The 21,100-nt window shown below is 40.1% G+C and overlaps 1 protein-coding gene across 11 annotated transcripts in view, besides 1 other annotated feature; it reads left to right on the top strand.

Moving 5' to 3' along the window:
* The window catches only part of Ten-a (Tenascin accessory), a 291,517-nt gene that overhangs the window by 243,786 nt on the left and 26,631 nt on the right, over nucleotides 1-21,100 (top strand). For 8 of the 11 annotated variants that reach the window (NM_001169259.3, NM_001169260.3, NM_001144718.3 and 5 more), the window contains 4 exons: nucleotides 1,483-1,692; nucleotides 4,177-4,362; nucleotides 7,707-7,853; nucleotides 7,994-8,201. In NM_001169259.3, coding sequence (NP_001162730.2) covers nucleotides 1,483-1,692; nucleotides 4,177-4,362; nucleotides 7,707-7,853; nucleotides 7,994-8,201 — 751 coding nt within the window. Of the gene's footprint in view, nucleotides 1-1,482; nucleotides 1,693-4,176; nucleotides 4,363-7,706; nucleotides 7,854-7,993; nucleotides 8,202-10,685; nucleotides 10,713-21,100 lie in introns of all 11 variants that reach the window. The other 3 variants (NM_001169261.3, NM_001258713.2, NM_001258712.2) reach the window with 1 other exon arrangement.
* Nucleotides 14,535-15,775: a mobile genetic element.

A 21,100-nucleotide genomic window follows, 5' to 3' on the forward strand; every position in this document is an offset into this window, starting at 1 on the left:
GCGGATGAGCGGGCGGTTGGCTTGGCCCAAAGTGGATGCCAAAATATTTCAGTTATTATGCCGACGACACCGTCGTCTGCACTTCTTTTGGCCAAAAATATTCTGTCCTCGCTTTTTGTGTGTGGGCCTTAAATTGACAAAGGGAAAGGCAAAGAAATGCCAACAATTTTTGCCTTGTTTTTCATTTTATTTATACATATTTTTTTTTTCTTGCTCAAATAACTTTGAATTAGCCTTAAAGCGAACACTGAAATCGAAGCGAATTTTAGGATGCAGCCAAAATGGAGTTATCGCATAGTACGAACAAGTCAAAAATATATTTAAGTTAAAGAAATCGCAAGCGGGCATTTTAAAAAATTGATGAATTTGAATTATGGATCTGAAAGTAAATTCCATAAAAGCAATATACCCCATGGCAGAATGGCTCAAAAAATGACTTATGAAATATGCAACATGCAACAACACACTGAGCTTGCCTGTATGTGTGCGACCCATCTTTGTGTGTTTTAAACGTGTGTGTATGTGTGAGCAACGGACTCTTGGCATGTGATAACAAACAAGGACAAACAACAAACAGAATCCGAAACAGAAACAGGACCAAACAAACAAAAAAAATAAACCAAGACACAGGGAAAAAAGAACGAAAGCCCGTTGAGCAAACATAAAACGTATAAAATCGAATTTATATGTTGGGAGCATATTTCTCATACACATGCAGGGAAAAGTAAAATATCAGGAGGCCACAGGAAAAGTGGGCGGGGCGGAAAAGCATGGCCAAAAGCCAACGAAAACAAAAAAAAAAAAAAATGTACGAACGGAAAAAAAACAAACAAAAGCTGAACAAAGCGGGCCAAAAGAAAAATTGCAACAACTGCGCAAAATTACCAACTTGAACTAAACTGGAATTTCATTTTAATGACCACTTTTGTACGTGTCCAACATACTAATCATGTCATGTGTGCATGTATGCGTGCCGGTGGGAGCGAGAGGGAGGCACCTAGAGAGAGATTGAGCGAGGGGGGGGGGGGAGAGCCCTGCATGGCGGAAAGCTTTTTGTTTAGCCACGACTGTCACGATTTCACTGCCCCTCCAAATATATATATATATACATATACATTTCCGCTCTTACTGCCCCTGAACTCTTTTTTTACCGTTAAAAACAGTAGAAACTCGATGATAGAAAAAGGGCCAAGAATTATTGTTAGAGAAGATATATTACTTTAATATTTTTGCAATACATAATATAAATACATTTCAACTATAAGTAGTCAGTATAATGTCATTGAGATTGCCTACACAACTCCATCCTACGCATTATTCACTGTACCCATATGCCACTCGTCTGTTTTGTGTGTTGACTAACAATCGTTTTGTGCTCTCTTCCCCAAAACCACCAAATGCTGACCTGTGACCTCTGATCAACACCACAACCACCCACTTCCGCACCCACTGATGATGATGACGATGATGATGGATATGAAGACGACTGCCTGGATCCTTTGTGCTCCGGACACGGCACCTGCGTCGCCGGACAATGCTATTGCAAGGCCGGATGGCAGGGCGAGGATTGCGGCACGATCGACCAGCAGGTGTACCAGTGCCTGCCCGGCTGCTCCGAGCACGGAACCTACGATCTGGAAACGGGACAATGTGTGTGCGAACGCCACTGGACGGGGCCCGATTGCTCCCAAGGTGAGTTGTAATCCTTAAAATCCCTAATATGTCCTTAACAGCCGCTAGTAACTGTGTTTAAAATGTGTTCCTTTACACTACAAAATATTAAAGAAAATGGGGAACTGGAAATCACGAGCTCATCCTTTTTAATACAAACTATGTAGAATTTTTTCTAAAATAATATAAATAGTTGTGCAAAACTGGAGTGCGATACCTCGTTGAATTCGTAACTAAATTCCCCATCCACCTGTGTTAAAACCTGGAAGATTCAAGAGGTTTCATTTTTTTGCAAATTTTGATGGGGGTACCCCTTATTAAAAATGCGAAAATTTGTTAAAATTTTGTTTTTCGAAAATCATAAAAGTTGTGATAGGGTTAGTTTGCCATGTTTATTAGCAGTACAAAACTGTTTTTGTTTTAGCTTTACCATCTTTTTTGGCCAAGTTATGAAGAAAACCCCGTTAGGAATTATCCGATTTTTGACAATATTTTTATTTTGTTTATTTTTTTTTATTAAATAAGTACATATTTTTCAATAGCAACAAAAATAGTTGTCCAAAACTGGAATGCGATACCTCGTTGAATTCGTAACTAAATTCCCCATCCACCTGTGTTAAAACCTGGAAGATCCAAGAGGTTTCAATTTTTGGCAAATTTTGATGGGGGTACCCCTTAATAAAAATGCGAAAATTTGTTAAAATTTTGTTTTTCGAATATCATAAAAATTTTGATAGGGATAGTTAGGCATGTTTATTAGCAGTACAAAACTGTCTTTATTTTAGGTGTGCCACCTTTTTTGGCCAAGTTATGGAGAAAACCCCGTTTGGAAATATTCGATTTTTGACAACATTTTTTTCCGGTTGATTAGGACAGTTGGAAATTTTTATGAGCATACGAAAATCTTTATTAAAACAAAAACCCCGTTACTAAGATTTAAATATATATTGTTACAATGTTGAAGGGTTAACCTAAGAAAAGATTCCACTTTTAAATCGGCAAGCTATGAGCTTGACAACAGATATTTTGGGTCACCAAGTTCTGACAACTTGTCTGCACAATCTAAAATTAGAGTGGATTAGCCTTACGGTCCACCCCTAAAAGACAGTGTATTTTTATGCAGTGGCCATAAAGTGGCGGTAGGAAAATCAGGTACACATAGAATGGCAATCACTCACAAGATCTGTCAGTTGATATGGAGCCAGACCGCCGGTGCCACTCCACCGAATATGATGATGTTTTATGGCCACAACTAAACCCGAAATTAGAATGGAATGCTTAGCCATAAAGCCGGAGCTTCCAATTAGGCCCACGGCCGAGGTCCATAATCATCCGGAGAGGTTGAGAGCGAAATCAGCAGAGAATCGGTGGAAAATTTTTTTGGGCAGGGGGCTCAATAAAACAAGCGGCTTACGATGCCACCGAAGGCCAAAGGACACGTACTCCTAATTTGCTTAACTTTTTAGCACCAGAAGGAGGAAAATGAGCGGACTGGGGTGCATACTATATCGGATACATATATATATATATATATATGTATATATATATAGTACCTTAGTCGGGAAACCAAGTTGACGACTCCTCCCGGCGTAATGAAGCAGAGTCTCATAAAAATTCATTATTTATTTAATACGCAGGTTGGCTTTGCTACCATCCGCCCTCTTTGTCCCTCTCTCTCTCGCTCTCTCTCCCTCTCTCTCTTTTGGCAAATAAAATAAATTTACGCTTGCTAACAAAAGTCATGGGTTCGTAAAGCAACCCCCGAAAAACGAGATTATGAACTAAACCATAAATTAAAGATGGTTGGGGGGGAGGAAAACAGGAAAACAAGAAAAGCCCGAACCAATGCAATGAAAAATTAATAATTCAAAATTTTGGCCAAGATAAAGCTTAAATAAAATATGAACTTATTTTTGGCTGACTGACTTTAAAGCCAACTCTTGAGTTTCCAGCATTCCTTGTTCAAACAGGTTTTTTAAATATCTGCTCAGTCCTTAAAGTGGCAGGACCTTTTGATATTATTAAGCCAACCAAGTCATGTTCGCTGAATCAATATCCATGAAGAAATCGTACAAGCAACCTATGAACCAACTTATGAACCAGAACCGTTGACCATTCCCAGCGAAAATTCCGCAGTCGAGTCGAGAAAATGCGACATTTTTAGGAGAAAAACGGAAAAGCGTTGGGGGGATGCGAATGGAAATGGTATGGGTCTTGTTAGCAAAGTGTGCCACCACGTAAATGTAACATTTATAATGCTGTTTTTATGGCTCCCAACAACCCAAACGCCTTTCACTTCGGCCACTTTGCGTGAAGAAGCCAGCGGAGCAGAAGCTTTAATGAATTTAAATGCGCACAATGGAAAATTATGAAAATTGGATGGTAGAGCGATGACATTGTATGTCATATTTAAACGAACATTTTAATAGTATTACACCTAAAGTTTCTCTAAAAGAATACAACCATTTCTAATTCAATATTTGTATTTTGCTTTTTTTTTTCCAGCCGTCTGCAGTTTGGATTGCGGCCGGAACGGAGTGTGTGAGTCCGGAAAATGCCGTTGCAATTCCGGATGGACGGGCAATCTGTGTGACCAGCTGCCATGCGATTCCCGCTGCTCGGAACACGGACAATGCAAAAATGGCACCTGCGTTTGCTCCCAAGGATGGAATGGTCGTCACTGCACGCTGCGTAAGTTCACTGGAATTTTGAATCGAGATTTGAACACTGACACAAAAAATGTGACTAAACTCACAAATAGTTAATAGTTATAAATAGAAACAGAATATAAGTTTCAACAGGAATGATAAAACTTAAAATTTAAGCTCAACTTCAATATCTTAGGAATTTCCTTTTTGGCAATTGCCGAATTCTAGGCAGTACAGCCAGTTACTTTACAACAGCAACATTGCGGTGTTTGCTGCAGCTGCCACGCCCCCAGTACCGCCCCCGGCCCACTGTCAATGTAGCTGCTGTCGTGGCTGTTTTTAAGTTTCATTTTTTTTTTTTTGCCAACGTTGCTGGCGTGCTTTTTATCAAAACCGATTTTTTTTTCGGACTTTTTTCTTTGCTGGCAGGAGTCGATGCACCAAAGTATTTTGTACATGTTTACGCCATTTGCTACCCACTTCAGTTTTGCAACGTCCCAAACCCTTTGATTTTCCGCCTTCCCCTCTGCAGGGAATTTTCCCCCCTCTTGTGCGATTTTCCTGCTTTATTTGTTGCTTACTATATGCCCCCCTCACTCTGTTTTTTTTTTTTTTTTTTTTTGGCTGGAAGTGCGTTTGACAGTTTTGCCGCCATGACTTAACCATGTTGTTTAAGGCAACGCAACCAAAAAAACAACACCAATGACAGGGAACAGCAGCAGGATACGACTTTTCCGTAGGACGAAAAGCCGGCACTGCAGCATGATAAGTAGCTATCGATTGACAGTGATTAAAACTTTAAAAACAAACAGTCATGTTACAAAAACATTCAAACGTGTGGCGCCCCCTGGCGGCGGCGGCGGCAGCAGCAGAAGCGCAGGCATGCATGTAATGCCATTACAAGCCCACTTTTGGGGGGGGCTAAAACCACCCCCTACCCGCGATCAGCATTTCGTTGACGTGTGCAAAACCAATAAAACTTCCGGCGTCATTCAGAGTCAAAAGCAATCTTGGTGGCCTCCGCCCTCGCTACTTTTGTCCCCCGGGAAAAACTCCTTCAATCGATTCGAGTGAAAAGGGGGGGGGGCTCTATCTGGTGTAGTATATGGTATCTGTGTCTGGCTGAGGGGCTCGTATTTTTAGAAAGTACTTAACGACTTTTCCCCAGAGTTGTCGCCTATGGATTGCAAACAGGCATACATATTTCTATATAATCTCACTTTTTAGCTTACCTTTATATGTACAATATATGTGTATTGCTAAAAGATACAACAGATTTTTGAGCTTATTTAATATAGACATTTCTTGCCTGTTCAACCAAATATAGTTATTGGTTGATAGTTCCATTTTTACATCATCTTTTTAGCTAGAAATTTGCCAAAAATACATTGCAGATTAGACGAACAAATGGGCGGGGTGCATACAAAAGGAGGGTCTCTGCACAGATTAGTCCTTTCAGCTGAACTGCAGTCAGACGGCGACTTCAATGCGGCAGAGTTGATTGAATTCGAAACAGAGATTTCCAGCGAATTACGCGCCACCGAAAACTCCACTCGATTGGCCCTCCTTCTCGGTGGCAAAATGGGTGGGTTTCTTTTTGGATAGTTTCTAGGTGCACAGACGCCCGAAAGCCCCATGCATAGTTGATGTCGTAGTTACATTTAGTTGCCCAAACCCCGTGCCATTCAGTTCTATTCCCTTTTCTATAACCCATCGTCTCATTCAAATATTTACAATGTTTTCCCCATCGCCGATTCTCTTTTTTTTTCTGCCCTGGCATTTTCTTTTTTTTTTATGCTAGCTGGGGTTTTATTATGGATTGTAAAATATGTGCAGCAGTGTGTTTGGGGAGATTACAACAATTTTTTGAATGGCCAGGCATAAAAAAAACGAGGGATTTGTACGCCGAAAGTGATAAAATAGAGGGGAAATAAGCCGCGCAGAGGGCGAAAAAGCCAAACAGGGAGGTTCCTGTAAATGGTTGGTAAAAAGCCAATAGCAGACATTGCTGTGTTAAATACAAAGAAAGAAAGAAAATAGTGCAGCTTGAACTCTAAAAAAAAAAATAAAACATGTAATGGGAATATGAATGGCAAAAAAGTACAAGGTTAATAATGAATTCACATTTCATTTCGGTTGGTAAATCGGTTTATATTTATATAAATATTTTCCAAAGCGTTGTTGGACATTCATATTGCGGAATTTTCGAAGGGAGTAGCAGATATTTTATATTTTTCAGTTGTTTGATGTTTTTTTTTTTTTTTTGTTTTTCACTAAAAATGTCCAGACAGTTCTTTTGATTGATTTTGGTGGTTTTAAATATTAAGTACAACTTTGTGCCGTTTTTTTTTTTGGTTTTCGTCCTACTAAAATCAGGTTTGTATGCAGTAAAGTTGGCCATTTCGCCGGGGTTTTTATAGTTCTGCAAAAGTTCGAGGTCTAATCCAGTCAACAGATTTGACATATTCCCCGTTTCTGCCGTCCCGAGAGTTCAATATTTGCAAGAACACTTGAAGTTATTGCCAATATGTGCACACAAACACGCACTCGGGCAGAAAGACAGAAAGAGACGGCACGATGGCGTCGGAAAGAGTAAGAGGGCTACTCGTAAACAGGATGGCAGTAACAACCAGGGAAGTCATTTTATGCGCCGCAAACTTTTTAACATGCCGGAAGCTGAGTTAGCAGGCCCCTTTCCTCTTTTTTTTTTTTACCATCCAAATGGTGTGTAAGGGCCAAAAAAGGGGGAGGGCGTTGCTGCTACCTTACCCCATTTCGCAAATGACACATGTCAAGTGACATTAACTTTGCGTCAAATGCTGTCGTGGCACAAACAAATAAAGCCAAAAAAAAAAAGAAGGAAGGCAGAAAACGTAAAAATGGGGCCAAATCATCTATCGTTAGGTTACGTTTCGTTGGGTTTTTATGTTTGCCCAACATTTCGCCGAGTGTTCTGCCAAAGGTTAACTGCCACTGAGAGTGAGAGCAAACATCAACATTATTTTTATATTCATGATGTTGACTCGCCGAGCACGGGAATCCAACGTAGCTGATGCTTTGGCTTGGGGTTAGGGTTTGGGTTTTTAAATGGAAATACCCGTGCAAATGGCAATGGGCTGGGTGTTATCATTCAATTTGAAGCGCCACTCGATCCGGACAGTTTACTCTTAATTACAGCAAGCCATTGGCATTGGCACACAAAAATACCAGACCGTTAAATAAATTGGCATACAAAAGCCAATTCGATTGCGTGTCAAGTCGCTCGAAATCGTATTGTTCAGTGTTCAGTAATAGAAATACAAGACTTAGAGCATACGCTATCACAATGATACTACATCGATATGCGACTTAACCATATTAATTTACAAATCACTTAAATACCTTCAGCTGGCTGCGAAAATGGTTGCTCTCGACATGGGCAATGTACGCTGGAGAATGGCGAATATCGCTGCGATTGCATTGAGGGATGGGCTGGACGTGATTGCTCCATCGCACTGGAGCTGAACTGCAAGGATAATATCGACAATGATGGCGGTAAGTTGGAAAGAATATATTGTATATAGAAATCTGACCTAAAATGTATAGCCATGAGTTGTAACTTATAGAGGTGTCATTCTGGCATTCGCTTTCAAATCCTTAATATCCTGATCCTGATAATGTTGTTTTGTATATAGACGGAATGACCGATTGCTCGGACAGCGAGTGCTGCTCACATCCCGCCTGCTCGGAGCACATAATGTGCCTATCGTCCAACGATCCCGTGGAGGTCCTGCTGCGTAAACAACCGCCTTCGGTGACCGCATCCTTCTATCAGAGAGTCAAATTTTTGATCGAGGAGAACTCGGTGCAGTCGTATGCCCACATGGACGAGTACAGCGAGAAGTAAGTGATACGCCCTAGAATTAAGAACTATCTTGTAGCGCCCCTATATCTGTATAGCCTATATATACATATACGTATGCGTCTGACTCTTAGTGCGCAGGGATTCCAAAATGACCATATATATACCATATATATATATATATATATATATATATAAAATGAGAGGGCCTGCCATTGAGCGACTCTTGAGTTTCCTTCCTGAGTTCAAATCTCTTTCGTTTCCAGTTTAATCTTTTGAGTTTCGTTTTTGAGTTGCAGACAGCGATTGTCCCGCGTATATTTCGAATATATATGTATCTACATATGTATTTACGGGGACGTTTCGATCATCTGCGATTGAGAAATTTTTCATTGGAATTGCGTTTGAACTTTTTCCGTTTTCGGTTCTGTGTGATTATTCTTTAAGCTTTACGGGTGCAATGAAGGGAAAAAGCTCAAATTTATTCTATATGAAGCGTATATGTGTGTATATAACCAGATACCAGATACTAGATACCCATGGCCTATCTGACCAACTATATATACATATATGCAAATATTTTTACTTTATGCTTTACAAAACGAAAAGAAAAAAAAAAAAAATAAAAGAATCTGTTTATGTTTTATACCAACTTCAACTAAACACACTGCCAGTAGTCTCAATCAATCAATCAGTCGAAAAAAAGAAAAATCAAGAAGAAGCAAAAGAAATGAAAATCTAAACCCATTCACATTCCCACAATCCCGAACGCCTCTCTCCCCTCAATGAGTCTATCATTTATGCGCTGAAAACAAAAAAAAAAAAAAAAAGAAACAGAAAAAACACTAAAAAATAATATTGAGATGAGAATGTGAGAATCTCAAGTGAAAATGTTGAATTTTCAAAGTTTTCTTTTTTCTCGTTCCTCTGAGTTCTCTTCCCAACCGTTCCGTTTCCATATCGATTCGTTATGTTTCGTTATGTTATCAGTTTTGTGGATCCTTATTTCTCCTGATTTCTCCCACAACAAAAAAAAAAAAAAAAAAAAAAAAGAGGAGGAAAACGAAATGACATTTTCCTAGTTTGAGCTTTTTCTTTTCTTGCCCGCCTGGGAAATGCCAAGCCAATGCGAAGAATCAGACGCTGATGATGACTACTTCCAGCGCAAAAGAAAGAAACCCGAAAATAATATTTTTTTTCGCCGAAAAAAAAAACCATACTTTTTTCCTTTGGTTGATTCTCTTGAGTTTTGGATTCGTAGGATCCTTGATCCTGCTGTCCTTTTCATTTTCATTCCTTTCTTGCCGCCTCATTTCTCTCATTCTCTCGAACTCTACATGGAGCAAGAAAAAATCAGAACTATTTGATGAGAACATTATGAGAAAAGCGAATATATAATGATAGCACTTCATTGAGTATGTGTGTTGTCTAGTGTTAAACCTCCTTGTGTTCGTCTTACCCCAAAAAAAAAGAAATATATACAAAATATAAAATATAACCAAAAACAAATGATATAAAAAAATCTCTCAAAGTTAGGCCTCCATCGATAAGTAAGTGATCGATCAGATCGAGTGTATAACTAAGAACAGACCTAGTTACATTAACGATAGTTAACTTTAAATTTAATTTGCTTTCGTTTGGTTTCTTAAGCGAAGTACAGTCTGTCATTGTATCTATATATTACCTATATAGCGTGTCTCTTGAGTTTTTGCTATCATTTTGATTCTGATTTTAAGGCCCCCCCAAAAAAAGTTTAAATAAAAAAAGAGAACTGCGCCGATGCCAAGACCAAGAGGAGAGGATTCCCTAGAACTGAGGATGACCGAGGAGCGAAATTGATTTTGAGTTTCTCTTTCGTTTCCGTTTCCGTTCCGATGATTCCCCCGTTCCCCCAATCGTTTCGTTATCATTTCGTTCCGTTTCGTTTCGTTCCGCATTTAACCAACTAACCATACTAAACCAACCAAGATGATATGTTAGTCAAGCCCCGAAGATGTCTGCCGATCTCCGCCTCCGTCTCTGTCTTCGTCTTCGTCTCATCATCCGACTAAGTGTGTTCGTCAAATGTGTTATTTTGCGTTACTTGTTTCTCAGCGTGTCGTTTTCGTTCCATTTCCGTTTTGTTTCCATTTCCGTTTGATTTGTCTTTGGTTCACTAAGCTATGAAAGTACAAATCTCCACCTTAGGTATGCTACAAGTAAATCTAAACAAAAAAAAAAAAATTATTACCAATTGTTAAGCAATATCAAAGTTTGATCAATTCGTTAACGAAACGCATTTTTGTCTTTTAATTTCTTTTTTATTGTCCTGTCAATTAATTGTGTACTGTCCTACTCTGTTGCTGTGGCTCGATACCTTCATGTTGTGTGCTAAACCAAAACCAAATACCAAAAAAAAAAAAAAAATCAAATCCAAATCAAATTTCAACACCAAATCAAAATGCATTTCCCATATGCAAATCAAAATCGAAAAAAAAATCAAAAAATATACCAAAAATCCTACGTTTCAACCCGTGAATTTGTAGTCTCTTCTGGAGCTCGTTCACACCTTGGTAAGTCGAAAACAAAACACCTAAAGAAAAAAAGGAAACACAGACGTACAATTTTTTGGGTACTCCAAACAAGAAAAGAAAGAAACGAAAATATTTGTTACAGTCGCATCTTCTTCAGTTGATTCTGAATTTTATGTTCACCTCATCCAAGCATCCAATTGATCCATTGATCCATCGCATCCACTTGTCCATCCACAGAAAGCATCGAGTTTTGTTTGCCTTCGGATTTTTTTTTTCTTTTAAATATATGCATCCATAAAATCACACACGAGATTCTTTGGTTCACAAATGTAGGTGGCATCTCTCATCACTTCTTTTTCGATCACTCACTTCCTCTTCCCAAACTCTAATCATTTACAGCTTGGAGTTAAGAAATACCTTCCTAAAATCTACAAGTCAATGCAGTCATTAGTCACACAAGTCAAATCTTCTTTGAAGTAAATTAACAATTCAGAAAGAGCAGATTTCTCAATTGTATCAGCTAATTTCGCAAATATTTAAATTCAACCAAAACTTGTTGTTTTTTTTGCGTAACTTATGGATTACCTTCCATTTTGAATACCCCAAAGTGCTGACATATTGAGCGCAAAAAGTAAATATGTACGTCTGAAACGCCTGCAATTGACTTTTGCATTTTTTCCCAAATTGCTGATCAACATTTAAATGCCCCATGGCTGTAATTGCATTATAATTGTACCAGCACCTACCCCATTCGCACCTTTCGCTTGCATATAATGCCATTTTGTTGATTTTAAATTACATTTGAATACACACAAAAACTGCGAACCGCAAAACCCAGAGATCGAAAAGTCAACAAATCATTCATGTAAATAAAACACGACAACAAGAGGAGTGAAGACAACAAAAAGTACAAAATATAAATTAACAACGGAAAAAATGCATTCATAATTTTTTATCTCACCAACACACCAGCACGCACACTCGCAAAAAAACAAAAAAAAATAATAAAAATAAATATAAACACATGCATATCATGAGTATGTTTTCCCATATTCATTTCCATATTCATTTTTTATCGTTTTTCGTTGGCATACTTTATAGGGCAAGATGAAAGAATCTCGATATATATATCCACATATATATATATATAGATAAATAATTGTATGTGTTATGTGTACCGTGTCTATATGTGTATTTAGTTTGATTTCCGATTTGTGTTTTTCCTTTTGCCAATCAGCCAGCGATTTTAACACTCATACTAACCCATTTATCCACGAAAGTCATCGAAATATTATTGTTATTATTATTTACTCTACTCTACTCTACTCTACTCATAGTTTGGCATGTGAGCATTTCGAGCAGAATTTTGTTTGATTTCTCCCGAGGTTCTCCGTTTCTCCAAAATCACCATTTCTCACATTCTCTTTATATATGTCTGCCATCACAAAATGCTCCCGATCGTTATTAAATCCTTATGTTTTGATTTCCATCAACGAAACTCCACCAATTTCTTCCCTCATCTCTCTCAAACTCTTGATCTCTTAACGTTTTTGGTTGTATTCGTTTGAATTTTAATCAAAGCTTTTTATGGTAAACAAATCTCATCAAATATAAATCACTTTATGAGTTTTCGTATCGATTAATATCTCTGTTGATGTTTTGTTAACCAAACGAAGGAATTATGTATACAAAAAAAAAAAACAGAAACTCGATAGGTTTCCCATCCAATAAAATGAAATGAAAACCCAAAGGTCAGCAGCAGAACAAAGACAAAGAAAGAACCAATCAAAGCTAATAAAAATGCAAGTAAAACGAAAGAAAATATCTGTATATCCTTATATGTTATCACTCAAAAAAATAACAACGAAAAAAAAAAAAACATCCCTACAAAACCCCCAAACGTATCCCTAAATGTCCTAATTGTCTGCGTCTAAGCCATTTGTTTATATGTTTTCCAAATACAATAAAACTCACCCAATCACACACACACACACAACCACACGCATACATCCAATCCATCCGTTCAACACAGAAAATTCTTCACAAGAAAAGAGAAGAAAAAAATATCAAAGTTTTATATAAAAAAAATAATAATAATTAAGGAAAAACAGAAAATTCTTTACAAACAATTCTTAATGCAAATTTTTCCATCAGGTTTTTGCGTTTCTTTTTGCGTTTTCCGCATTTAAATTATTCTTTTTTTTCGGTTGATATATGTATGTATAAATATATATTCTCAAACTGTCAATGCAATAATAATTTCTTCGGCATACCGAAGTTCTATAAAATGCCCTTGCAGAAGTCCTTTCAAATGACATAAAGTGTGTGGGAGAGGGGTAACTAAAACGAGATCTATGGTTTGAGCTAAAAAATGCTATTAAAATAAGTCACAATCGTAATTTTATTAATGAGCCAAAAAAAAAAGAATATATATATATTATAGAATGTGTCAGCAACCATGGTCATTAATTGTACTAAAGTGTAAAAAGTATGGGTATTAATTGCAAAAAAAAGTGTGCCTATTAAGTTAATGAACGGTTTGCACTGACAGCCATCCGATCATCGTAATGAACTGATTTTCACTGCATTAATTAAGTGGTTTCATCGACCGAGGGATTAGTCAAACTATTTCTCTCATTACTGACAAAAAAAAAGGGGGACTAAAGTTAAAAACTGGTAAATGGGAAGCGTTGCCTGGAAAAATTGCCATTATATCTGGGAGTATTGCTGTTGTTGTAGACACCGCAACGCAATTATAAGTCATTCGCTTTGGCCAGAGAAAATGGCTAGAAAAGAAAGAAAATATCAGTTTAAAAAATAAGAAGAATTTCACCCAAGACACCAAAAAAAAAATGTTATTCTTCCACACAATTTTTATTAAACACTAGAAATAAGGGGAATGAAAGTTAAGGAAAGCATTCGATTGAAGAGAACTTAACAACGCTGAGCTTTTAAATCTGAGTAAAAAATTAACAATTGAAAGGATTGTGTAAATAGGAGCGGGAGCTCCTTACCCCAAAGTTGAGCTACTTATTTGCTTTCAGTGTAGGCTGAGCGGAAAGAACCAGATGATGATGACGATGATGCTATGGAAACTGGGTGACGTTGTTGTCGTCGTCGGCGGGTTGCTGTTTTCCTTGCCGCTCCGATAAAGCGAAATCCAAGTAAATGCGATACGGGCGTGTCATGACTTCAGGGAGGCGTTGTTTAGTGGGTGGCAATGGGTGGCCATGGTTAGCTATGGGTGGCTTGGGGCTGTTGGGGGTGCAAGACTGCCGCCGTTGTCAACGTCTTCGTCTTTGGCATTTCGGGCCGTCTTTGTCTGCTTCTGCTGTTGCGCTCCTCTGCCCCTCAGCTCCTCCATTCAGTGTCCTCTTTTCCATTCGTTTTTTTTTCTTTTTTTTTGGCTTTGTAGTGCTCAAGTGGCATCGTTGAAAGGCAGGGCAGTTAAGGTGGAGAGTTGGAGCCAGGGGGGAGTCGGTGGAGCGGGGATGGAACAAAGGTCCATTGTGAAAAGTTTTCGCTACTTGCAGCGGCAAATGCAAAAACTGTTAACAATAGAAATAATACAAGAAGAAACGGGCAAAGAAAACGCCGAGCAAGGTGGGGGGTTAAGGGGGTGGTGGGTTGGATTATTGCAGGGAGAAGGACGTGGGACGAAGGACGAACAGGAAGCAGGCATAACCAGAACGGAGACTTGGCCGGAGTCAAAAGTTGAGCAACAGCAACAACGTTGACTAAAAATTAAACAATAAACAATGGCGGAGCGACTATAGATTACTTCCTGTTTTGGCTGCCATTTTGTGGGGGTGCTGCGAAAATAAAGGGGATAAAATGGAGCCAGGAAGGGCGCTTTTTTTATTTTTTTTATTAATTTATTTATTAAGGCATACGGGGAAGTCTTGAATCCCCTTTGTGTCCTTCTTATCTATTAATTCAGCCCATTTGGGCTCGCCGGCTAACTATAGTTAGCTTTTTCAAATTTACAGTAATTTAACTACAATTACATAACAATCACATATAACAAATAGGATTTAAGATAAGCGTCAGCTTCTGCGGACCCTTGTCAAAGGAGATCGGGTAATGAGATCCCTCGGTTGCCTTCTATTGAGCCTCCTTGGTGGGCGAGATCTGTTTAAAGCGCTGGCCAGCCGATTTCTGTGGCGCTCCAGCCTGTCATGGTATCTGCTCGAGTGCTTGTTTATTTCGTCAAATACCGTTGCGAGTTTCAGGTCTCTGTGCAGGGTGGTGTTTCGAACAAACCACTCGCAGCCGGTGATGAGTCTTGCTACCTTATTTTGAATAGCCTGGATCCTTTTGATGTGGCTGTCGCAGGCTAAGCCCCAGATTTGGCACCCATACTTCCAGTTTGGTGCTAGGATCTGTTTGTAAATTGTTAGCTTGTTGGATAGCGACAATTTACTGCGCGAAGAAAGTAGCCAGTAGTGCTTCGCCACCTTAGCACGTAGGCGCGTTCTGATGTCGGTCACATGCTTGGAAAATGTGAGTCTGCGATCCAGAAGCACTCCAAGGTACTTTGCTGCGTTCGGCTGTGGTACGGGGACTTCCTCGATGTAGACGGGCGGTGGCGTTCTCCGCTTTAAAGTGAAGCAGACGTTGTTGGATTTACTGCTATTGATGCCAATATTCCATCGTCTTACCCATTCCGAGAACCGGTATGCAAAGTCCTGGATACCATCGGCTGCGTCGTGCTCGCATCGGGACCTGTAGGTGACGCACACGTCATCGGCAAATGTGGCCAACATAGATTTCCCGTAAAGGCTTACATCTGGCTGCGGCATGTCGTGGCTATACAGGCAGTAGAGCAGGGGGCCGAGGACACTACCTTGTGGAACACCAGCTGCCACGTTGAGCTCGGTGGAAATTGCTGAATGAAAGCGCACAGCGAACCTCCTTCCTTCCAGGTACGATTTCAGCAACCCAAAATATGGAGCAGGCAGCGTCTGCTTGATTTTCAGTTGGAGTCCAATGTGCCACACTCGATCAAACGCTTCTCGAATGTCCAAGAAGAGGCTGTTACAATATTCCTTACTGTCGTAGGCAGTCAGAATTTGCTCGACGACTCGATGGAGCTGCTCGACCCCCTTAAAAAAGGGGGTTAAGTGTGAGCTTGGCTAGGGGAAATTCTCTTCTGTTCTCCTTTTTTTTCGTTATTTTCTCGTTTTTTTTTTGTGTTTTTGCTGTCCCAACTGACTGACGGCCTGTTTAGGTGTGGCTAGTTGCCCGCTTAAGTGGTTTTCCCACCAGCCCACCATTTCTCCACCATATTTTCCACGCCGACCCCTTTGGAAAAATCCCCCCCCCCCCCACCAAAGGCCATGCACAGTTGTGTATGCAAATCAAGTTGTCTGCGTCGGGCTGAAAGCTAAACTGATTAGTGTCAACTTGCTGGCAGTCATCAAGTGGCTACTGGAGAAAGTCGCTGGATTATTGTGGGTGGTGCAGCGGTGGATGCAGGGTTGTCGCCAACACAGAGAGTTGCTCGGTTGCAACCCCTTTTCCCAGCGCTTTCTAAGCTGTTTTTTGCGGTTCCTGCTGGCTGTCAAGTGTCGTAAGCGTTTGATCCTTGATCTTGTGCGCTAAAAAATAGAAATGAAATGCTAATGCTGCCAAGGATATATAAATGTAGATACACATGGATTAGATGGCTACAAAGCCCAATTTCCGGTAGATCTTTTCAACATATCATTATGAAAAATGAGATATTAAACGTTAGAAACGATTTTTTTCGAAATACTTGAATTTGTGAAAATTCAGCTTGCAAAATTATCTCACATTTCTGAATCTTTCTCGTTTGCCATATATTTTCCGTCTGCTATCCGTTTTTTTTTTTCACTTCAAGTTGCCAAGACTTATGGGTAGAGATACATCCTGAATATGTGCCACATATATATATCTGTTTATTTTCCGCATGTGCTTGTGCCACATGCATTCGAATGCAGATATAGTGTATATATAAATTAAAAAGGCGCCAGTCCGAATGTTTTCACAGGCAGTTGTCGTTGTCCTTGTTGTGATTTTCTGGTCTTATCAACGGGGCCATTGCCTGGACTATAGCACCACCGGAATTGTTATTGTTGGTGGTGCTGGTGCTGCCGCTCTTATCGCCATCCGTTTGCTCAGAGGGCAAAAAAGGAGAAAAATCCGCTTTAGAAAAAAAAAAAAGGAGGAGGAATTTACAGCGTACAAGTTGCACATAAACCAAAATTAATACCCATATAAGTTACAAACAGTTTGAGTACGAGGTGTACGAGTATGTGAGTGCAAAAAAGAAAAACTAAAAAAAAAACTGCATGGATACGGATAAGAGCAAGGATAGTTAGCCCGCTTTCAGCCAACAGCCTTTTCCAGTCAACGTGGCCAATAGAAATGGGCAAAACACAACTGGCCAAACGAGAAGGCCCCGTAAAAAACGCCATGAAAACAAAGTGAAAATCAAGAAGGAAGGATTTAATTCGAACACGGAATGCACTTCACTGCACTTGGTTTTAAAAGACTTTTTGATTGAGTTATATAAAAAGGTGAAATAATATCAAGTAGCAATTGAATGAATGGCTGTTTTTATGTGCTTACTACCACATCATGTTGCAAAAAAGAAATAATAATAACAATATTCAGAAGTTAATTATTCTGTATTGTTATGATATGGCTAAGATTCTTCTTCCTAATTAAAGTTACAATATTTCGATATCAGTATGATCGGATTACGCGTACGATGGGTAACACTTTTCAGTTAATTTCGCAGAACTTTTCTGTCAACTGGTTCTTTTGTAAATATTCTGAACTCGTATACAACATATATATTCTCATAAGCCATATATGTGTATACATCGCTTGATCGCTGCCAACTTTATGCCAAAGTCCATATATCCAAGAGTCCCCCACTACCACTCCCGTTTTTTTCTCTCGCGCGATTTCTGTTCATTTTTTCTCCTCCTCTTCTTTTTTTGGCATCCAGTGAAAAAGGGAAAATGTTGGAAAAAAGCGACGAGAAATTCGCGGAATTTTCGCTGCAGTCGCACAAAAAAATGTGGAGAAAAAAGCAAATATGTCGACGGGGCCAAAAGGGAAACATTGGGGATAGTAGTTTGCCATAGTTATGGTCTGCGGTCGAAGGCTTCTACAATCCGTGGCCGTGGTCCGTATCCATATCGGTGTATCCATATCGCATATCCTATATCCCATGTCCTGCCAGCCTGTGTGTGTGTGTGTGTGTGTGTGTGTGTGTGTGTGTGCACTCAATATAATTTAATATTTTTCGATAGCAACAACGGCGGCAGCTGAAAGTAATTACTTTTATGTGAGATTAGATATATTTATGTGTTTGTTGGTGGGCAAGCGGCCAGTATAAAGCCAGTTGCAGTTGCAGTCGACGCTCCACGCTCGCTAATTCGATATCAGCACAAAATTTTTAATGGCCTGCGGCGGAGTGGCAGTAGAGCCCCAACGTAAAACGCCTGGAAAACCAAGCCAACCCAACAACCAAACCTCCACACCAAATGCCGCCCATCGTCGGTCGGTCATAAGTTTCCATTGAGTGGGTGGATGGGTGGCTGGCTTTGGTAAGCTTACATTTTTGTTATTGTTATTCTTTTGACGGTCGTCGTGCGGCGCATTTAAGTGAAGTGCAAACTGCAGAGCTACAAAACTGGATTTCGTGCCACTCCGGTTGAAAAATGGGCGGTTGTTGTACGGACAGACCACTGTAATGGCTTCATATAACTATAAAATGTATAAGCCGTGTGCCATTGTGGCGGCGACATGAGAAATGAGTGGGCGTTGGGTTGTGCTGTGCCTCGTGGCTGGTGGTAGCTGGTGGTTGCATGCGGCCATTGCGGCAAAAGTTGATGAAAACTGTTTTGATTGCGGTATAAAATGAAGGCGATCCAACCAGCGCAATCCGCCCACCAAGATCCCGAATGATTATGAGCGGAAATGGAATGAATACATATGTAGGCATCGAAAGGAGTTGCAGGCGATTCTTGGAAATATTAGCGTTTTTCTTGTTCAGAGGGTTGAAATCCATTCCACTGGCATTCGGAATTTAGCGTTTATAGAAACTTTTAAGGATTTAATATTTAAACGATGATAATGTTACGATTAACCTTGCGCACATTTTGTTGAGTGCAAAAGCCCCTAAGTGTACGTTTTTCTTAACCCTTTCTTTTTTTTTTAGGTTTTTCTGCTAGCGTTTTTTTTTTTCGAATGGGAAAAACATTCGATCCATTGCCATTGCATTGCCTTTAAAGCCAGGTGGCAAAAGGTGCCAAGTGTAATCTTCTTAGGGACAAAAGTGTCATGCAATCCACTGCTCTGCCTGTCCTCGGTTTTTTTTTCCCAACCCCTTGGTTTACCCTGCCTTTGCCACCGCCCCCTTTGATTCTCACGGTGACCAGGGAATTTCCCAGTGAAATGCTGCCAAATGAAATTTGTTTTGTGTGCATCAAATTGAACAGCCAAAATGTGGAAAGCGTAGATATGCTTTTCCGGCATATATCCATGTGTGTGTGTCTGTGCGAGTTTTCCCCGGTGCGCCTGTGTTGGTGAGCTGGCAGCATTAGCCGCCAGGTGGCGCCAGCTAATCTGTAATGAAAAACTGAACGGAATGGAAGGAAAAACCCCGAAACTAAATGGAAATGTTGGAGCCAATGAATGGCATTTTATGCAGGCGTGTTTTCCCAAGCACCCAACACCCGTTCACCACCCCCTAATTTTGCCAGAGTTGCTTACTTAAAGCGACGACACATGGCATGGCATTTACATATCGTCTCTATCTTGGACTTATGCCAGTTTTCCCCTTAGTTTTCCCAAGACCCCCCCCCACCCCCTCCACCCATCCCATCTGCCCGCGTTTCCCCGCTGTTTGTGTGCAGCTTTTATGCAAATTTACAAAGTGCAAATTACACGCTACTAAAGGTTTTCTTTGCTCTCCTATCGGACGATGTCTGTGTGTTGGTAAATGGCAAACTTAAAAATGCTATTCAAACTTTTTCTATACACGCCTCTGCCTTTGTGTGTGTGCCCCGAGTGTGTGTGTTGTATGTTGTGTCCCTATTTCAGCTTCAACTCTCCACTCCACACACCTTTTCACACACTCCTTGCAATTTGCCGTAGAATCGCCCTGCAGCTGCTATTTATTTATAATGTGTAGGGATTTTCTGTAGCTCACATCTTCGTCTGCTGTACGATGGCAGATATGTAAGGGTAATCACTTTCGGTCTCAATTAATCAAGGATATTAGTGGATTTCAATAAAGCAAGAAAATTTATGTAAACATATGTTTGCTGATATAGTTACAATATTTTAAAATATCACCAAAATCAAAATCAGTTTAACAGTTTACGATTAGAAAACAATGCGCTAATTAAAACTTTTGTTTCTAGAAAAGATGCAATTGTAATAAGTCCTTTGTCGTTGGTTTTCCGCCTAAACTACTTCTCTTTTTAACCCTTTTTTTTAGCCTGCTTGCTTGCCACTTTCTTCGCTTTTCCCTTTCGTCCTTTTCAGTGCGATTTCTTGCTGTAATGAAAAAGATGCAAGATGCAAACAGAAGCGAGCAAAAGAAATGGCGAAAGTGCAGGAAACATTTCATCAGGCAGCCAAACACACACAGGCACACAAACGCCTCCTTAACCCCTCGATGGCCATGGAAATGGTCTCATCTCTGGCATCTCGCTACATAAAGCACATTTATCGTGGTTACAAAAGCGTAAAAGAAAAGTGTGGCCCAGGGTTTTCGCCTGAAAAATGTTTCAAAAACTGTTTCAGGCTAAATGAACATAAAGCGGGGCCACCAACTCCAGCACCACCGACTGTGCCACCGATGGCATGAACAGAACCACCTCCTTGAATAACCAACCCACATCCATCCACCAAGCAAACCCAACCGAACCGAATCGCCTGCAGTCCTGGCTTTGTTTTTCTTGCCAGCTTCCTCTAAAGCTGCATCCTCGTGGGCGTCATGAAAATAAAGCCAAATTAAAATTATATCCTTTTTCTCTCGGTGTGTGTGTGTGTGTGTGTGTGTGGAGTGCGAATGTCCTTTTGTATGCACAAAAGTCAACTAAGTCGTGCTCAATTTTTATGATGGCAAGACGACGCTGCCGTCGCCACTTTGTGTGCCGTGGTAAGCCAAGTTAGCAAAAGGTGGCGAAGGGCAGGGGTTGGCGGTGGTGCAAATGAATGGCAGCCTGCCGCTTTATGAATGGCCACAAAAAAACAAAAAAAAAAAAAAAGAAAGGCCACCCATTCTGAAACTCTTGCTGTCTGGCAGAGTTTTCCCGCCGCACTCCACACTCCGCCTTTCGGAGAAAGGCACAAAAAAAAAAAATGGCAAAAAGAAAAGAAATTAAATGCACTTCCTTTATGCGCGGGCTTCTCATATTTTCCAGCCCTGCTTTCCCCGC

This window comes from Drosophila melanogaster, chromosome X, assembly GCF_000001215.4.
Source record: "Drosophila melanogaster chromosome X".
Classification (NCBI taxonomy): Eukaryota; Metazoa; Arthropoda; class Insecta; order Diptera; family Drosophilidae; genus Drosophila; species Drosophila melanogaster.